This window comes from Rutilus rutilus (assembly GCF_951802725.1).
Source record: "Rutilus rutilus genome assembly, chromosome: 21".
Taxonomy (NCBI): domain Eukaryota; kingdom Metazoa; phylum Chordata; class Actinopteri; order Cypriniformes; family Leuciscidae; genus Rutilus; species Rutilus rutilus.
Window position 1 is genome coordinate 27,320,851 of NC_140226.1, and position 15,222 is coordinate 27,336,072.

Here is a 15,222-nt window from a genome sequence, read left to right on the forward strand (position 1 = left end):
CAAACTTGTATACCATATTTTCTTCCAGAGGAAAACAAAAGAAGAGGTTTATCAGTATGTCCACGTTGCTCTTTTCCACACAATAAATGGTGACCAGGGGCTGAGAAGCTCCAAAATTAACAAAAAACATCATAAAAGTCACTCAAATGACTAGTGTGCTATATTCCAAGAGTTCATTTGATAACTTTCATTGTAAAACAAACCACACAAAAAAAAAGTTGTTGACTCTCAACTCTCATTTGATGCCAAACTACATTAGATTTCACATGGTTTGTAATCAATCAAGATGCCGAAATTTGAATATGTATAATAAATGAGATTTGAAAGTTCAAATCTATATCATATATGGCTTCAGAAGATATGAATTATAGACCAAAAGTGACTTCCATTTTTAGGGAGAACTATTCCTTTAACTCTTACAAAACAATCACACTGGTAACCATACAGTAGTTTCTACAGTACAAACAATAACTGTAACTGGTATTTTGACGTAAACTCTGGTCTCCACAGTAAAATTATACAAGGTCAATGGCGGAAGTCATTAATATTCAATAACTGGGTAAGATGTGTCACACAGGTACCCAATCACAAGGTGTTAATTGATCACATGTCTATCACAGTCTTATAAATGCATTCAAAGCTTTATAATCATCCGCCTACTCGGATTATTCGGCGCTATTAAATGACAGTCATTTCCAAACGGCCACGGCGGCTTAAAAATTAGACCCTCTCCAAACCTAGGTGAGCTGCCTACCTAGACAGCACTTTTGGGCATCTTAAGCGTGTCTTTTGCTATTTTTGGGCATCATAAGCGCGTGCGAAACGGAATAGTGTCCGCAAATGCTGTCTAAGTAGGAAGCTCGTTAGGTTTGAAACACATAGCCATTGTTTCAAATCGAGCGGATTGACGAGGCGCCACAAATGTACGCTCATCAAGTTCAAGCGCATATCGCACTGCATTAATCGCACATCTGTAGGACCAGGAAAAACCACTGGCCACATCTAGCCGCCCCCCTCCGTATCGTCCCCCAAAAAAACTGGGAACCCCACGGCGGAGACTTATTTCGATGGCGGCTTTAGGTTTTACACAAGCGGATCGCAATGTTAATTACCCGCTTCGCCAAGTTCCAGGCCTGACCCCTTTATGGTTTCGCTGACTCCCGGATCCTCCTTCTGCTTCGCTCTCCCCGTCCTCCACCACCTCCCCAGCCGGCCAGCTCTCCTCCAGATGCTCCGCTCACACTCACACTGCAGAGGCCAGCGCTCCGACAGCAGCTCCGCGCGGGTCCTAGAGACAGTTGGCTTACGGGTATAGAGAGTCATAACTGAACCTTCACCCCTATTTTCTAAATCCTAGATCTTATTGTGAACAATTCATATATGTATGTTTTTAATCAAAACGTTATACCTGGATCTTCCAGTGAAAACAACACACTTCTCTTTGGTGACGTATGCGGGACATCTCCAATCAATTAGTCACCTTAAACCCCATCTTTTTAAATAATCTGTTGCACTCAGATGTACAGGATGTTACAATGTAAAAAAAAAAAAAAAAAAATCGTTTCATTGTGACTTTAAGACCTTTTGGAGGCTGCTGTTATAGCCTACATTCACACACACACACACACACACACCGAGGCAGAACACAGTCTTGTTTAAGAGTGCTGCATTATGTTCACACACAGTTCGGTTATTGATGAGCGTGGCAATATCATCATGTATTCAAGGAATACGGCATATTAACTTTTTCGCAAATGAAAACAAGGCTGTGACATATAGCCATGGCGTCCATTCAAAGGGTACTTTTGTGTGCTAGGGTAGCCTACCGAACATTTAGCTAATGCAATATTGAAAAAAATGTCTGGAATAAAATTCTGGAAACCATTTGTTGTGAAAATTAAACATGCTATTTTACCTTAAAGTTGGAATGAAATGTAAATCCGCCCTATTTCCGTTGTAGTCTGTAGCCTACATGAGAAAACGGAAAGGAAAACTTTTCTGTTTTTAGTAGCCTAGTCTACATCATTGTTGAGTAAACATAGCCTCAGTCTTTTGTTAAATCAATGTGTTAAATCAATTTCCGAGTTAAAGTGAATTCTACACCAATTTTGTAAAAAAAAAAAAAGCAGTGTTTAAAAATTAAGAGAAACTGTAATGCTCATTATAGGCTTAACATTAAAAGAGCCAGTCACATTTTTGATAGACGATTGGAAGGCATCATGACATGTTGTTTACACCGTAGCTGGAACAGGCCTGGAAAAATTTGGTTTAGCATAATTCGAGCTAAAGATACAATCTCAGCTGTACTGGCATAACTAGAAATTGGAAATAGCAGCCTGGGGGTGTTACAAAGATGGCCGCCAATGCATATAGACTTGCCTTATGAGTGATTTATGTATACGGTCTATAAGGTCTATTTCAGGACAAGCCCATTTTAGGTAAACATGTTCAGTAAAAAAAAAAAAAAATTTTGGGAGGGAGGGAGGGGGTTGGTTACGAAATCTCACAGAAAACTGCTTGCGCATACAATACAAGTTATTCTGCCTAACTTTTACTTTTGTGCTGCACTAAAAAAAAAAAAAAAGTCACATGAATTACATGGAAGTAAGGAGTTGGGAAAGGTACAATTTTCATGGTTGTCCGCGGCATAAATGTTTTGTAATTCAATCAAGACTGCTGTATGTGTGACCCCTTAATCACAGGGTCCCTTTGACAACAGGTCTGAACTCAACCCTATAGGAGCTGATATACTGTATAACTCCGAATATTATTCAGTAGACACTAGACACACACACACACACATTCATCGCCCTTTGAAGTTTTTCTTTACCCTTTAATAGTTTACAAAAAGACATAGGGGTGACGTAAACATAAATACGGACGTAAACCATTGCAATAAATGATTGTATACAGCAGCAAAAACCCTCAAATGAAATAATTAAACAGTGTTTGTGGCTTCAACTGACAGTTGGTTTTTAAAAACAATAAATGCACAAGTTGCTGAAGAAACTAAAACCTGATGGTCCAGATTTAGTTTTTAAAATAGTGTTTCGTCAAACTTTGATAACATAGGAGGTCCTCTGTTGGGGGCCCATCTGTAACATATAAATCCGCAATGACGGTTGAAATTGATTTCAAGCAGGGTTCCTTCCTCTTAAACTGTATTGTATTTCAACCATTTAAGGCACCCCATAATTAGTTACCCTCTCTGTGGACTGCTTCAGTAAATTCATAATCAATAAATTGTGGTTTAACACACACAAATACACAGAACAAAGACCTAAAAGACACACTACAGGTTGGCAAACAGTTTGGCACAACTTTTAAAGGCAGAACAATATTTTTTTTTCTCCAAAAATCACAGGTAAATAATGACTGCATTCCGACTAAGTCACATACTAAAACTCCTATCTAAGGGCTGACTTGCACATGTGCAGAATTTTTATTTTATACAGCACTTTATACAGTACATCTAGGCACACACCTACATCAGAAGATTGCATTCATATTTGTAGCAAATGTTGGAACATAATCGAACTTTCAAACTTGCCATCTGAGAGTATTTCGTACGGTCATTCAAGCTGTATTAGTTCTTGCAAATTTAAACAATGCCAGTAAATTCCCAACTGTGTTTTATATCCCTTTCATTGAATCACAGAACAAGCATTATGATCATGTAAAAATCCATTTGAAAAGCAAATATATAAGATTTAACCCACTATAACAGAAGCGACACTTTGTTTTCCAGTGTAAAACATTGAATGAGACCTCACTGTTCATATCGTAGCCATTCAGAAGACCTCCTTATGCAGAATTACAAGCATTTTAAAAAGTATTAAACAGTGAATGAATCATTACACCTACTGAGACCCTCATAAATGTCAAAGAATCTTAATATTCTACACCAAAACTTACTTCAAACTGTTGCTCAATGGATTTATCTAATTTAACATTCAAATGTTAGCAGTCATAAACAAAAGGTATTTTTTAAATAATGGTAATTACCTAACAAAGAACAAATCACGAGTATAATAAAGCCACATATGTATAATAATTAGAGAAGTGTAATTATTGAACCTGAATTCCTTCTGATTCAAGTACAGTAAATCGAATTCATTCAAGTCTTCCTCATGACAATAAAGCTTTAGACTCTTCTTAACACTGCAACACTATAGAAATTCTACTTTGGTAAATCATAATTATGACGTAAAATGTCAAAATTATGTCATACAGTCATAATTATGAGAAAAAAGACTTATTATAAAACTATTTTGTATACTATTTGTACACAAAATAAAACATCATGATTTTGACTTTTTATCTCATAATTATAACAATTTCGATTCTCTGTCAAACTATTTTAATGTCAATTTTGACTTGACACTTTCTCATAATTGTGACTTTAATTATTACTTTTCACAATTTTGACTATTTATGTAATATTTTTACCTTATAATTATAACTTTTGTCATCTATGTCAAACTTTTGACTTTTATATCATCATTTTGTTTCATGTTTTTCATTGCATAATTGTGACATCTCATAATTTAGACTTTTATCGCGCAATTATGATTTACCAACGCATTTTTCTTATGCGGCAGAAATGGGCTTCCATACAATACCGTTTCTGTTTCCCACCCTCAGCCATTCCATAAAGATTTTATGACCTGTGCTAATCTTTGACATTTGACCTTTGGGAGGGTCAAAGTAAATTCCACCAATTTGTTCACAAGTATTGCTACCGTGTTCCTCTCTCAACAGTCCCTGAGCACTTGTTTCATTTATTTCACACAAATATACACAATAACTGAACTCAATAAAGCTTTTGAAGTAACTTTTACACAGAGACGTGTGCACTCAAAGATGGCTGGCAAAGCTGGTTTATGGATATACGGAATCTATCCGCATTCCATCAAAGTCCCTTTATGCTCTCCAGAAATACAGAGAGATACAAATGCGGTACTCTAAACTAAGAGGCAATACTGAAGCGCTAAAACAACGGCCACAACGACGGGCTAAACTTAACACAGAAGCAGAAATCCCAGACAAACGGCGAGCTCTACGAGACGTCCCTGATATATGGTGGTTCTGATGCGTGTGATGCAGAAGCAGCGGTTTGATGATCAGAGGACTATAAGGAGCGACGGAGCAGGCATAAATGTCGCATGCAGAGCAAATACAAGCCCTCTCCATCTATCCAGCAGAGCCACTCCATGCATTAAAACACAAAAATCATCACTAATTATACAAAAAAGCTTCCTGCGTGGGGAACATCTGGAAAAATAGCTACAGCTTATATCGATCTGAGTGAGTGACGTCATGAAGATGCACAGTGCGTTCGTTTCAGAGAGTAGTAATCACAAATTCATAAAGTTTTTTAAGAAAGCACAAACAAGCCATTCTTATGGGTAACATGATAACAATGGGTTTATACAGATAGACATAGAGCTATATTTATATTTATTTATATATATATATATATATACTGTATATATTTATATACTTCCTAATAAATACAACTTGCTCTGTGCAAGATGTGATGAAGAGTTTTTTTTCACATAGTGAAACCCAGTTGGGGAAGAGCATGCATTTGTGCGAATGCCAGGGATGTTTTGATGTCGCTGGTTCTTTCCTGGGGCTTAGAATGAAGGGGCGGATTGCCTTTTCCCAGAATGCTTCAGCGATGACACTGGACAAAACACAAATTTAAGGTTAGGGGGTCATGACGACGCCACAGCACATTACACATTAAACTTTGGCATTAAGGGCAGGACTAGTCAATGCTCTCAATTATACTTACATGAAATATTCTATATTCTTTTACTCTGACTCAGCTAGAAGAAAGAAAAGAGGCCTTAATCAAACCGAGAAACTACTGACAACTAATGACTAGATTCTGTAGGCTAAAAATTGTGGATGTTTAATCCCTTTAAATAACTTATGCTGGGTACACACCAAAAGATTTTTTACATCTTATAAGATTTTCAAAATGTGACAGACCACAAACATGAGGACAAAAAATCCTAGATTTAAGCGTTTTGCTCCTATAGTGTGTGGTGTGCCATGATGTGACAAAGACAGCACACCACACACAAACAGATTTTCAACCAGAGTCTCGACTATGAACACAGGAAATCTCGCAAAATATCGTGAGACTTCAGAATAAGCATGACGGACGATATGCAGGAAGAAATTGCGATAGTGTTTGGAATGATTTTCACAGAAAATTCACGTGAAAAAACCATTGTACCTACCATTATATATAACCTTTTATACAGAAATATATTCATTCTTTATTGTCTTTATTTATTCTTTATTGGATTTATTGTCTCTTTAGAAAAAGTTATTTAATCCCTCTAGTCTATAGAACCTCACTGAACCCTTAACACTCAGCTTTTTTCTTTTTTTTTAATCTTTTTTTTTAATTGATTTTAAGAATTATACAATTACAGTCAGGGGGGTACAAAGAGTAAAGCCGATAAACAAACATAAAAAGACATATACATAAACAGTGACAAACTTAAAAGTTAAACAAAAAATTGAAAATGTTTACAGATTGAAACGCACTTTGCAGCTTTCTTATTTTTCAAACCCAATATTGTGTTTAGGTATTGTAAAATTTCTGCTCTTAAAATGAAAAACAAAGGCTTGTTTCCTCGAAATTTACACTTATGAATACTAAATCTTAACATTAAGCTTCCTGCAAGTGTGTGTGTGTGTGTGTGTGTGTGTGTGTGTGTGTGTGTGTGTGAGAATGACCGTGTCTTCCATCATCTCGCTTTCTGATTGGATATTGTTTCGTTTCACGTGATAATCTCCAGAGCGTGCGCGTGTTTGTCCTCGGAGTTCCCCCCACACATCAGGATTTCTGATCGTAAATATTAAACATGTTTAATATTTACGATTCGCGATCGGAGCGGCTCCGACGTTCTTCCGAGCAGGTTCGGACACTCTTAACACACCTCACACCAAGGGAAAATCTGATAAAATAATCTGTTAAACCATCAAGATAATCGGGACATAGCTAGGATTGTCGGAAGGGGAGAAATCGGCCCAAAATCAGCCCGATTATCTTTTGGTGTGTACCCAGCATAAGGATGCACCGATATTAAAATGCAACTCTTTACTGTATGTCCGATAATTCAGATTTATGCAATTTTTTACGACTTTGTCTTTATAAATTAAAACTAAAATGCTAAAAACTCATTCTTTTTAACTGTTGCAAGTAAATACATTTGATTCTCTTCAGAAAATCTCTTTTGCTCATCAAGGCTGCATTTATTTGATCAAAATACAGTAAAAACTTTTTTTTATTTTAATATATTTTCAAATGTAATTTATTCCTGTGATGGCAAAGCTGAATTTTCAGCATCATTACTCCAGTCTAATGTGTCACATGATCTTTCAGAAATCATCCTAAAATGCTGATGTGGTACTCAAGAAAATATTATCAATATTATCACAGTTGAAAACAGTTGTGCTGCTTAATCACTTTGTGGAAACTATGATACATGTATTTTAAAGGGTTCTTTGATGAATAGAAAGAACAGCAAACGAACAGCATTTATTTGAAATAGAAACCCTTTGTAACATAAGAAGTGTATTTACTGTCACTTTTGATCAATTTAATGTGCCCTTGCTGAATAAAAGTAGTAATTTCTTTCAAAAAGTAGAAAAATCTTACTGACCCCAAACTTTTGAATGGTAGGCTATGCAAAATTGAAAAAAAATAAAAATATATATATTAAATCTCCACACTGTAAAAAAAATAAAAATAAAACGTTGCTGCAATTAGTTAACAACTTAAAATGTGTTGAGATAACTTAAATATCCAACTTAACTAAAGTTAACTAAACTTAATATTTTAAGTCAAGCACAAATACATAGTTTAAGTCGAAACAACACATTATTTCTCATTCTAATGTTGAATAATAAATAATCAAAATAATTTTGTACAGTGTAATATCGACTGATATGTTGCTGATATATTGTGCATCCCTATAAATAAATAATAGCTTGGTAGCTTATGGAAGACAAATTATATCAGCTGTTATTCTAAGAGAACATAAGTAAAGGAATAAGGGTGAAATGGCAAACAAGGCCTTTGGGACTCACCCTTCTCCCTTCCATTTCGCAAATTCTCCTCTTCATCCTCCAGACCGTCATCCACTGTGAGATTAACAAACGTTAGTTGCCACAGAAATCATGAAGTATGTACTTAGAGGACAGCAGAAGCAAGTTTACAAGAGTACCTGAGTGAAGTTCTTTCACTAGTGATGACATAGTGTTTGTGATTGAGTCTGCAGCCACCAAAAGATCATTACGGAGATTTCTTGGTACACCTGGAAGAAAGAAGATACATTTCAGATCACAATAACCAAAGCTAAAAAGAAAGATATCAAAAAAAAAAATGTATTTAGTGATTTAAAATTTCAGTCTATTCCTCACTCAGAGCTATCATGTGGCATTAGAAGACTCGAAATATAGTCAATAATAGTTGTATAGAATACCTTTATGGTACATCTTGTCCTTCTTAAAGATTGAAAGTATCCAGTAAAGACTGTCCCAGTATCCATCTACTTTTAATTGTATAGGAAAGATCAGCTTTGACATTCTTCTAAATATCTCCTATACATCTCCTAAACATCTCCTTTTGTGTGAACGATCATGTATGTCAATGGAAAGCATCAGACTTCTCACCCTGAGAGAAGGCATCCAGCACGTCATCTCCGACCCCTGCCAGGCAGTCCTGCGGTGTGTGTGTGGGGGTTGAGCCGGCCGAGGTGGAGCGGATGGGCATAGGCATGGTGCAACTGGCACTGTGGCTGGGCGATGAGTGGGGCGAACTCCCCGTCTGAGACTGTAGGAGGGGGGTGAGGGAAGAGAACACAAATATTTCACTAGATGAATATTTCACAACCTGAACCTCCATTGGTCCCTCGCTCCCCAAGAAACACTGGTAAAAAGCTTCTACTGCAGACATGGCTATAGATATCAGATCTATTTCTTAAGGTTGTCTCCATGTAGTGCATTCTCTGTGCGTCTTTGGCCTGAGAGCTCACTGAGCAGCATGCAAGTGCCATCAGAGGAGCAAAAGGCTGGTGGAAAAGGGCCGCACTGTCTCACAGATTGATGCTGAGCCCAAGGCCTGTGGCCCAGTGCCAGGCAGCAGATGGCTGGCCAGACTGCAGTCACATTAGACGTGAGGTGCTTAGCCTTGATGAAAGGAGAGCAGGTCTCTGATATTTGGCAAGAAGACATGCGGCTCGTGGTCCCTCCCTGGGTCACAGGAACAAAGCAGCAGGACTTGACTGGAAATGGGAGCTTCATGTCCCCGTTATGAGGAGCAGACGTGATAGAGATCGCCCAGAGAGACAGTCTGCGATAAGCTCATGAGATATCCATGCTTTATTCTCATTAGGCAACTTTCACTTATCAATCATTTTGTAGTAGTAAAGTATTGAACAGTCTCTGTTAAAGAAATAACAATTTCTGTGATCATTTACTCATCCTTATGTCATTCCAAACCTATATGACTTACTTTGTTTTGTGGAACACAATGGACTGACACGCCAACAACAAAAAAAGAAAGCACCGCTATAAAAATTCTGGCCGATAATTATTTTCATGTTATAGCTAAATACCGCTGAATGTCTGATATTCAAATTCTATACTGTTTTGTCTAAATAAATGTAAAATAAAACACTAAACAACTAAAATCAATCATTTTAAATGCTGAAAGTGTATTTAGGCATCACAGCATTAAAATGTACAGTCTAAAATGCATATTATATTTACAATTTCAAGATTACATAAAACATTTTTTGTAAGCATTAATTTCAGCAATTTTATATATTTATAAACTGTATTTATATATAGTCAATATAATATAACATAACATACCATAATATAACATAACATAATATAATATAATATAATATAATATAATATAATATAACATAATATAACATAATATAATATAATATAATATAATATAATATAATATAATATAATATAATATAATATAATATAATCATTTTAAACACTGTAAGTGAATTCAGGCTTTATAGCATTATAATGTACAGTGTTACAAATGCATATTTATTTTGAGATTTGCTAAAGGTTTCACTACAAGATTACAGTTGATTGTAATACAGTCAAAAGTCACAAAGATATTATACACAAAGATAAGACATATAATATAATATATAATATAATAATGTATGCATTATAACGTACAGTATTAAAATGCATATTCATTTTGAGATTTGATAAAGATAGCATTTAACAGTGTTACTATTTTTTTTTAAAGATTAACTGTAAGTGAATTTTAGATGATGGCAAAGTCATACGGACTAATTTCATTCATAGTATTTTTGTTGCTTTTTTTTTTTTTTTGTCCCCTTCACTTTCATTGTATGGAAAAGAGCATCCTGAACATTGTAATATCTCATTTTGTGTTCCATGGAAGAAAGAAAATCAGGGTGAGTAAATGATGACAGAACATTTTCTTTTTGTCAGTGATCCTCTCTGTTAACTTTATGAAAATGTCTGTGTTTTGCCAAACACAATACATAAGTTAGCTCAAACCTTTGCAGCTGTGACCCAGTGTTTACTCCAGAATGTTTGAGCTGTAGTAAAGGAACACTTACTGCCTGTTTCTGCTCTTCATCCTGTCAGCCAGAAGATGAGAGATGATAGTGAGTGAAAGCAGACACGCCAAAGACAGAGGTGGTGGAGAGAAAAAAAGTGAGTATAGAATGAGAAAATAAATGATGTTGTCATACATGCCATGGGAAATGAAGAGCCAAATTTTTGTCCAACAAGTATCGTACCTTCAGCAGCCTCATGAGACCTTCCAGCTGGACCATCAGTTCTCTCCTGCTCTCCTGCAGGGCCGACATGCGCCTCTCCAACTCGTCTTTTCTGTGTCTGAACAAAATGACAAACAAAATGAATAAATGACTCACCGTGTGAATCATAAAAATCAATGACTGTCAAACATATAACTTAAAGGTCACATATGATGGAAAACAGGATTTTCTTTGCTTTTTTGAAATGAAAAGCTCCTTGTACTGTTCATAACGCAAATCTGCCTCCACAACCTACTCATTCACTTTATGAAAACTAAGTGGGAAAAATGGCTCATGGTAAAACATTACTGAATCCAAAACCATGAGTATAGAGGTTATTTGCATACACTATTCTTAAAGCTGCAGTAGAAAAAAAACAGCCTTATATGGCTCAAAAAGACATAGAAAATGGTCATGTAAAATTAACAATGGGACAAAAGTGCAGAATATGACCCCTTTTTGGTCTTTTAAATCTGCTCAGATATACACATAATGTGGTTAAATCGCCATTAAACTAATACAAAGAGGGAAAAATCAGCACATAATGGAAATGAAAATGTGCCCATTCACTCGTCTCATAAACTAACATATTATTAAGGAAACTACCGTCATTTGGCTCCTACATGCCCTCTGGTGCCCATAAAAGGTACTCTGTTTAAATAACTAAAGGGAGCAAAATCCCATCCAGTCAATTTAAAATTGGTTAAATTCCCAACAATCTCAAATGTTCTGAAATGCTCTGGTTAACTCTGATTAACACTATGGGCCCTATCTTGCACTCAGCGCAATTGACTTTGTACACTGACGCATGTATCAGTCCTATTTTGCACCCGCGCACAGCAGACTTTTCCCTCCACAGACGCACGTCAGTAAACTAGCAAATGCATTTGCGCTCCCGGGGGCGGTTCAGCGCAAAGAGGAGGCGTGTTCCGGCGCAAACGTTCCCTGGTGCTATTTTGCAGGTTTAGAAAACAATTCCGCCACTGACCAGGACAAACCTAGTCTAAAGTGGCGTGTTGCGCATGTTATTCATATGCTATTTTAAGGGCGCATGCTTGGCCATAATAAATGTAGAATGTGCACAACGCGCATACACTTTGATCCTCTCATCTACACAGAAGCAGCAGTTTTCATTTTTGCAAATCATACATTATTACAATAGATAGATAGATAGATAGACAATTTATTATAAAAGCAGACATCTAGCTTACACATTTACCCAATTTATCATACGCCTGTTTAACCGAAGTTAATTTGGGTGGGTTTCTCCATCCCCAACGTAACTTCTCTCTCTTTTACGGCCGTGACGAGAACGTCTGTCTCCTCGGCTGTGAACCGCTCCTGGCGTGCACCTGGCAAATCCGCTGTTATAATAGCAAGCCGCCATGGAAAAAGCACGTCTGCTCTTAAAGGGAATGTGAGATTTCGCTCTGATTGGTTTATTTCACGTTACGCCCAAACCACACCTATAAGTAATGAAGCTACTTCAGACCAACCCATTTTAGATTTGCGTCGGGCGCAAGAGTCATTTATCCCGCCGGTATAATAGCAATAGCGCCCAAGACCCGCCCACAAAGTTACTTGCGTTTTGCGCTTGATACTTGCGTTTCAGATAGGGCCCTATATCCATTGTGTTATTTTTCGTGCATGCGTGTAGAAAGCCTATGTGTAATTGTGTTTGTGTACCGTAGCAGTCGTAGCTCTGCCAGTAGAGTGGGGTTCTGCTGGGCTTTTTCAGGGGTGGGTTGAGAAGCCTGTTCATGTTCTAGACGTAGGCGCTGGATTTCTTGCAGGATCTCCCTACAAACAAAAAACGGCACTTACTGAATGCACTCAATTAGTGATCATTATTCTTTTATGGGACGGTAAATATGAATACATAATGAGTTACTTTAATTTAGCTGTGGGATTTGAAGAGCATTTAATAATGGTAACAAACAAGCATAGAGTAAAAGCTCTGACTCCATATGGGAATTTAGAGATCTGTAAAACATCCAACCGTTCAAAAACCCACCTGTTTTTATTCTCTAATTCTGCGATGAGCTGCCTCTGTTGCTTATTAGCATCAAAGTTGAAACTCAGATCAGTTGGAGGGCATTGCTGAAAGACAAAATAATTAGAGAAGTGTATTACGAATTATGCACAAAACTAATTAGAAAGATGCTGTTAAATGAAGGCATCAAGTTATGGGTGCATAACAGCCAGATGTACAGTAAAAAGAATATCACTAAACATGCAGTTGATTTTCAATAAATTCCACTCAATGAAACAAATGTGTACTCTCGTGTAAACTTCATTAACAAGACGTTCTCCCCCGCCCCTGTAACGTATGGAGAGGTGTAATTTGAGCGTGTTTGTGAACTGAATCTCACAGTGGAGTTGCTGGCCTCCGCCGCCAGACGAGCAGCGTATCGAGCGATGAGACGGTGTTCTTCATCCAGTCTGCTGGGACTCTCAAGGGTGCTACTGTCCACACAGAGAGAGAGAGAATAAGAAGAAATACATACAGCAGGAAGAAGAGAGTGGTGAAGCATGAGACAGATGAGAGCAGATGTGAATTCCAGACATCAACGTGAGTAATGAAACTTCGGAGATGATAGATGACCATCAGGAAAAGGTTTATGGGAAGCTACTCTGAAACTGTGGCTTATTAATATAATATAATATAATATAATATAATATAATATAATATAATAATGCTCTTTTTTCACATTTTCGTGGTAAAAAAATATGCATTTATATGCATTTATTATACACAGTCAAGATCAATTATATTATATTATATTATATTATATTATATTATAATTACTACAACAGCTACTCAATCTACAGGTCATGATACATATAATTTATATATAAAACAATATTAAATTTTATTAATATAATCTACTATAATCAATATAATAAATACATCTTTTTTACATTTTGAGAATTTTTTTAAGTGTTTCAGCAATTTTATATACAGTAGTCAACATTTGAAGTGGATCATAGTTCAGCAAAGTTGTCCTAAGACAAGAACAGGTATTGTTCAAAATGTGTGTACAACTTCGATGAAAGGTTTTGATCCACTTCAAATGTTGACTACTGTACATTTATTTTACATAAAAGTCTAAATATAGTATATATAATACAATATTTTTTGCAAAATTTGAGCACATTTTGTCAGTTTGTCTGGCTGTAGAACACAGACATGTGCAGTGGATGCATAGGCTCTGGAGGTGTGTCTGGGTCTTATGTTATAGGGTCTGGCATATGGCTGGAGCAGATGATGGAGCATATGTTTTCCTTCCTCATTAAGTGCTCTACAATTAGGAGTGAATTACGTGCGTATGTGTGAATATGCGTGTGTTCTGGCAGTTAGATACCACACACTCATGAAAATGCACACGCCACATTCATCAATCAAAAGTAACACAAATATTATATTAGTCTGATAATACAGCAGGATAATAAATGAGTTGCATGGAGCTTTACTGCTGTGTCAGTCCCTGTGACCTGCCTGAACTCTCACCGTCTCAGGGGAGTGATTCATTAGGAGGGTTGTTTCGATGCCAGACGTTTCGCAGACAGACATGGTGTTTATAATAATCAGTGTCACGCTGAGAATTATCCACTGGAATCCACTTATTGATATGGCACCCTGGCAACGACTGTTAGGCCCTTATATTGACACTTAAAGGTGCACTATGTAATTTTTCCTCATTAAAAAGCTATACACAAAGAAATGAAGAGCACTTTTGGCAAATATGTTTAAAACGATGTGCACTCATTCGAGATAAATACCAGTGCATATGAATGGACTAGAAAAAAACCCTCACTGGGCAGAAAAGGCTGTCTGTGAATAACCTTGGAGCAATAAATATACATTTATTGGAGCAATAAATAAGTCTTCCTCAAATCCTTTACATGCAAATATCCTCAAATAAGATCCCAGATCACCTGATAATTGTGGACTCTTTAAAAACAGCTTAACATGGATATTTTATAGTCTTTTCACTTTTATTTTTAACCTCTGTCACAACTTTTTTTGGAGTGTGTTGCAGCCACCAAAATCAAAATCTGTTTATATTTTCAAAATCAAATTAATTGTTTATTTGTACTTTTGTCAGTTAAATAAAGACCATTAACAAATCACAGATTTTTGATTTAATTACATTTTACTAAATGTCCCAACTTTTCTGGATTTGGGGTTGTAATGATGAACAGAATCAAAATTTTATGGACAGAACATAGCAATAGTCCCATGTGTGTGATCCACCAGCCACACAATGAGAACAAGTGAAAGAAATCAAATGGAGCATTAAAGATTGGTGGCATGTGGCTTGCATGCTTATTCAATACAATCCAAAAAAAGAGAAAATACTGTCAA

At 36.5% G+C, this 15,222-nt stretch overlaps 2 protein-coding genes across 12 annotated transcripts in view; both read right to left on the minus strand.

Annotated features, from left to right (window-relative positions):
• dnmt3ab (DNA (cytosine-5-)-methyltransferase 3 alpha b) overlaps positions 1–1,390 on the minus strand; it is a 50,428-nt gene extending 49,038 nt beyond the window's left edge. For 2 of the 4 annotated variants that reach the window (XM_084392567.1, XM_084392564.1), the window contains exon 1: positions 1,113–1,388. In XM_084392567.1, the coding sequence (XP_084248693.1) occupies positions 1,113–1,323 (211 nt within the window). In that variant the 5' untranslated portion in view covers positions 1,324–1,388. Of the gene's footprint in view, positions 1–1,112 lie in introns of all 4 variants that reach the window. The other 2 variants (XM_084392565.1, XM_084392566.1) reach the window with 2 other exon arrangements.
• Positions 1,391–3,419: 2,029 nt separating this feature from the next.
• Positions 3,420–15,222, minus strand: part of dtnbb (dystrobrevin, beta b) — a 48,827-nt gene continuing 37,024 nt past the window's right edge. For 4 of the 8 annotated variants that reach the window (XM_084393161.1, XM_084393156.1, XM_084393159.1 and 1 more), the window contains 9 exons: positions 13,226–13,319; positions 12,868–12,953; positions 12,540–12,653; positions 10,836–10,932; positions 10,653–10,673; positions 8,701–8,860; positions 8,253–8,342; positions 8,116–8,169; positions 3,420–5,689 (listed from right to left, as the gene is read on the minus strand). In XM_084393161.1, the coding sequence (XP_084249287.1) occupies positions 5,640–5,689; positions 8,116–8,169; positions 8,253–8,342; positions 8,701–8,860; positions 10,653–10,673; positions 10,836–10,932; positions 12,540–12,653; positions 12,868–12,953; positions 13,226–13,319 (766 nt within the window). In that variant the 3' untranslated portion in view covers positions 3,420–5,639. Of the gene's footprint in view, positions 5,690–5,800; positions 5,835–7,688; positions 7,710–8,115; positions 8,170–8,252; positions 8,343–8,700; positions 8,861–10,652; positions 10,674–10,835; positions 10,933–12,539; positions 12,654–12,867; positions 12,954–13,225; positions 13,320–15,222 lie in introns of all 8 variants that reach the window. The other 4 variants (XM_084393160.1, XM_084393155.1, XM_084393157.1 and 1 more) reach the window with 3 other exon arrangements.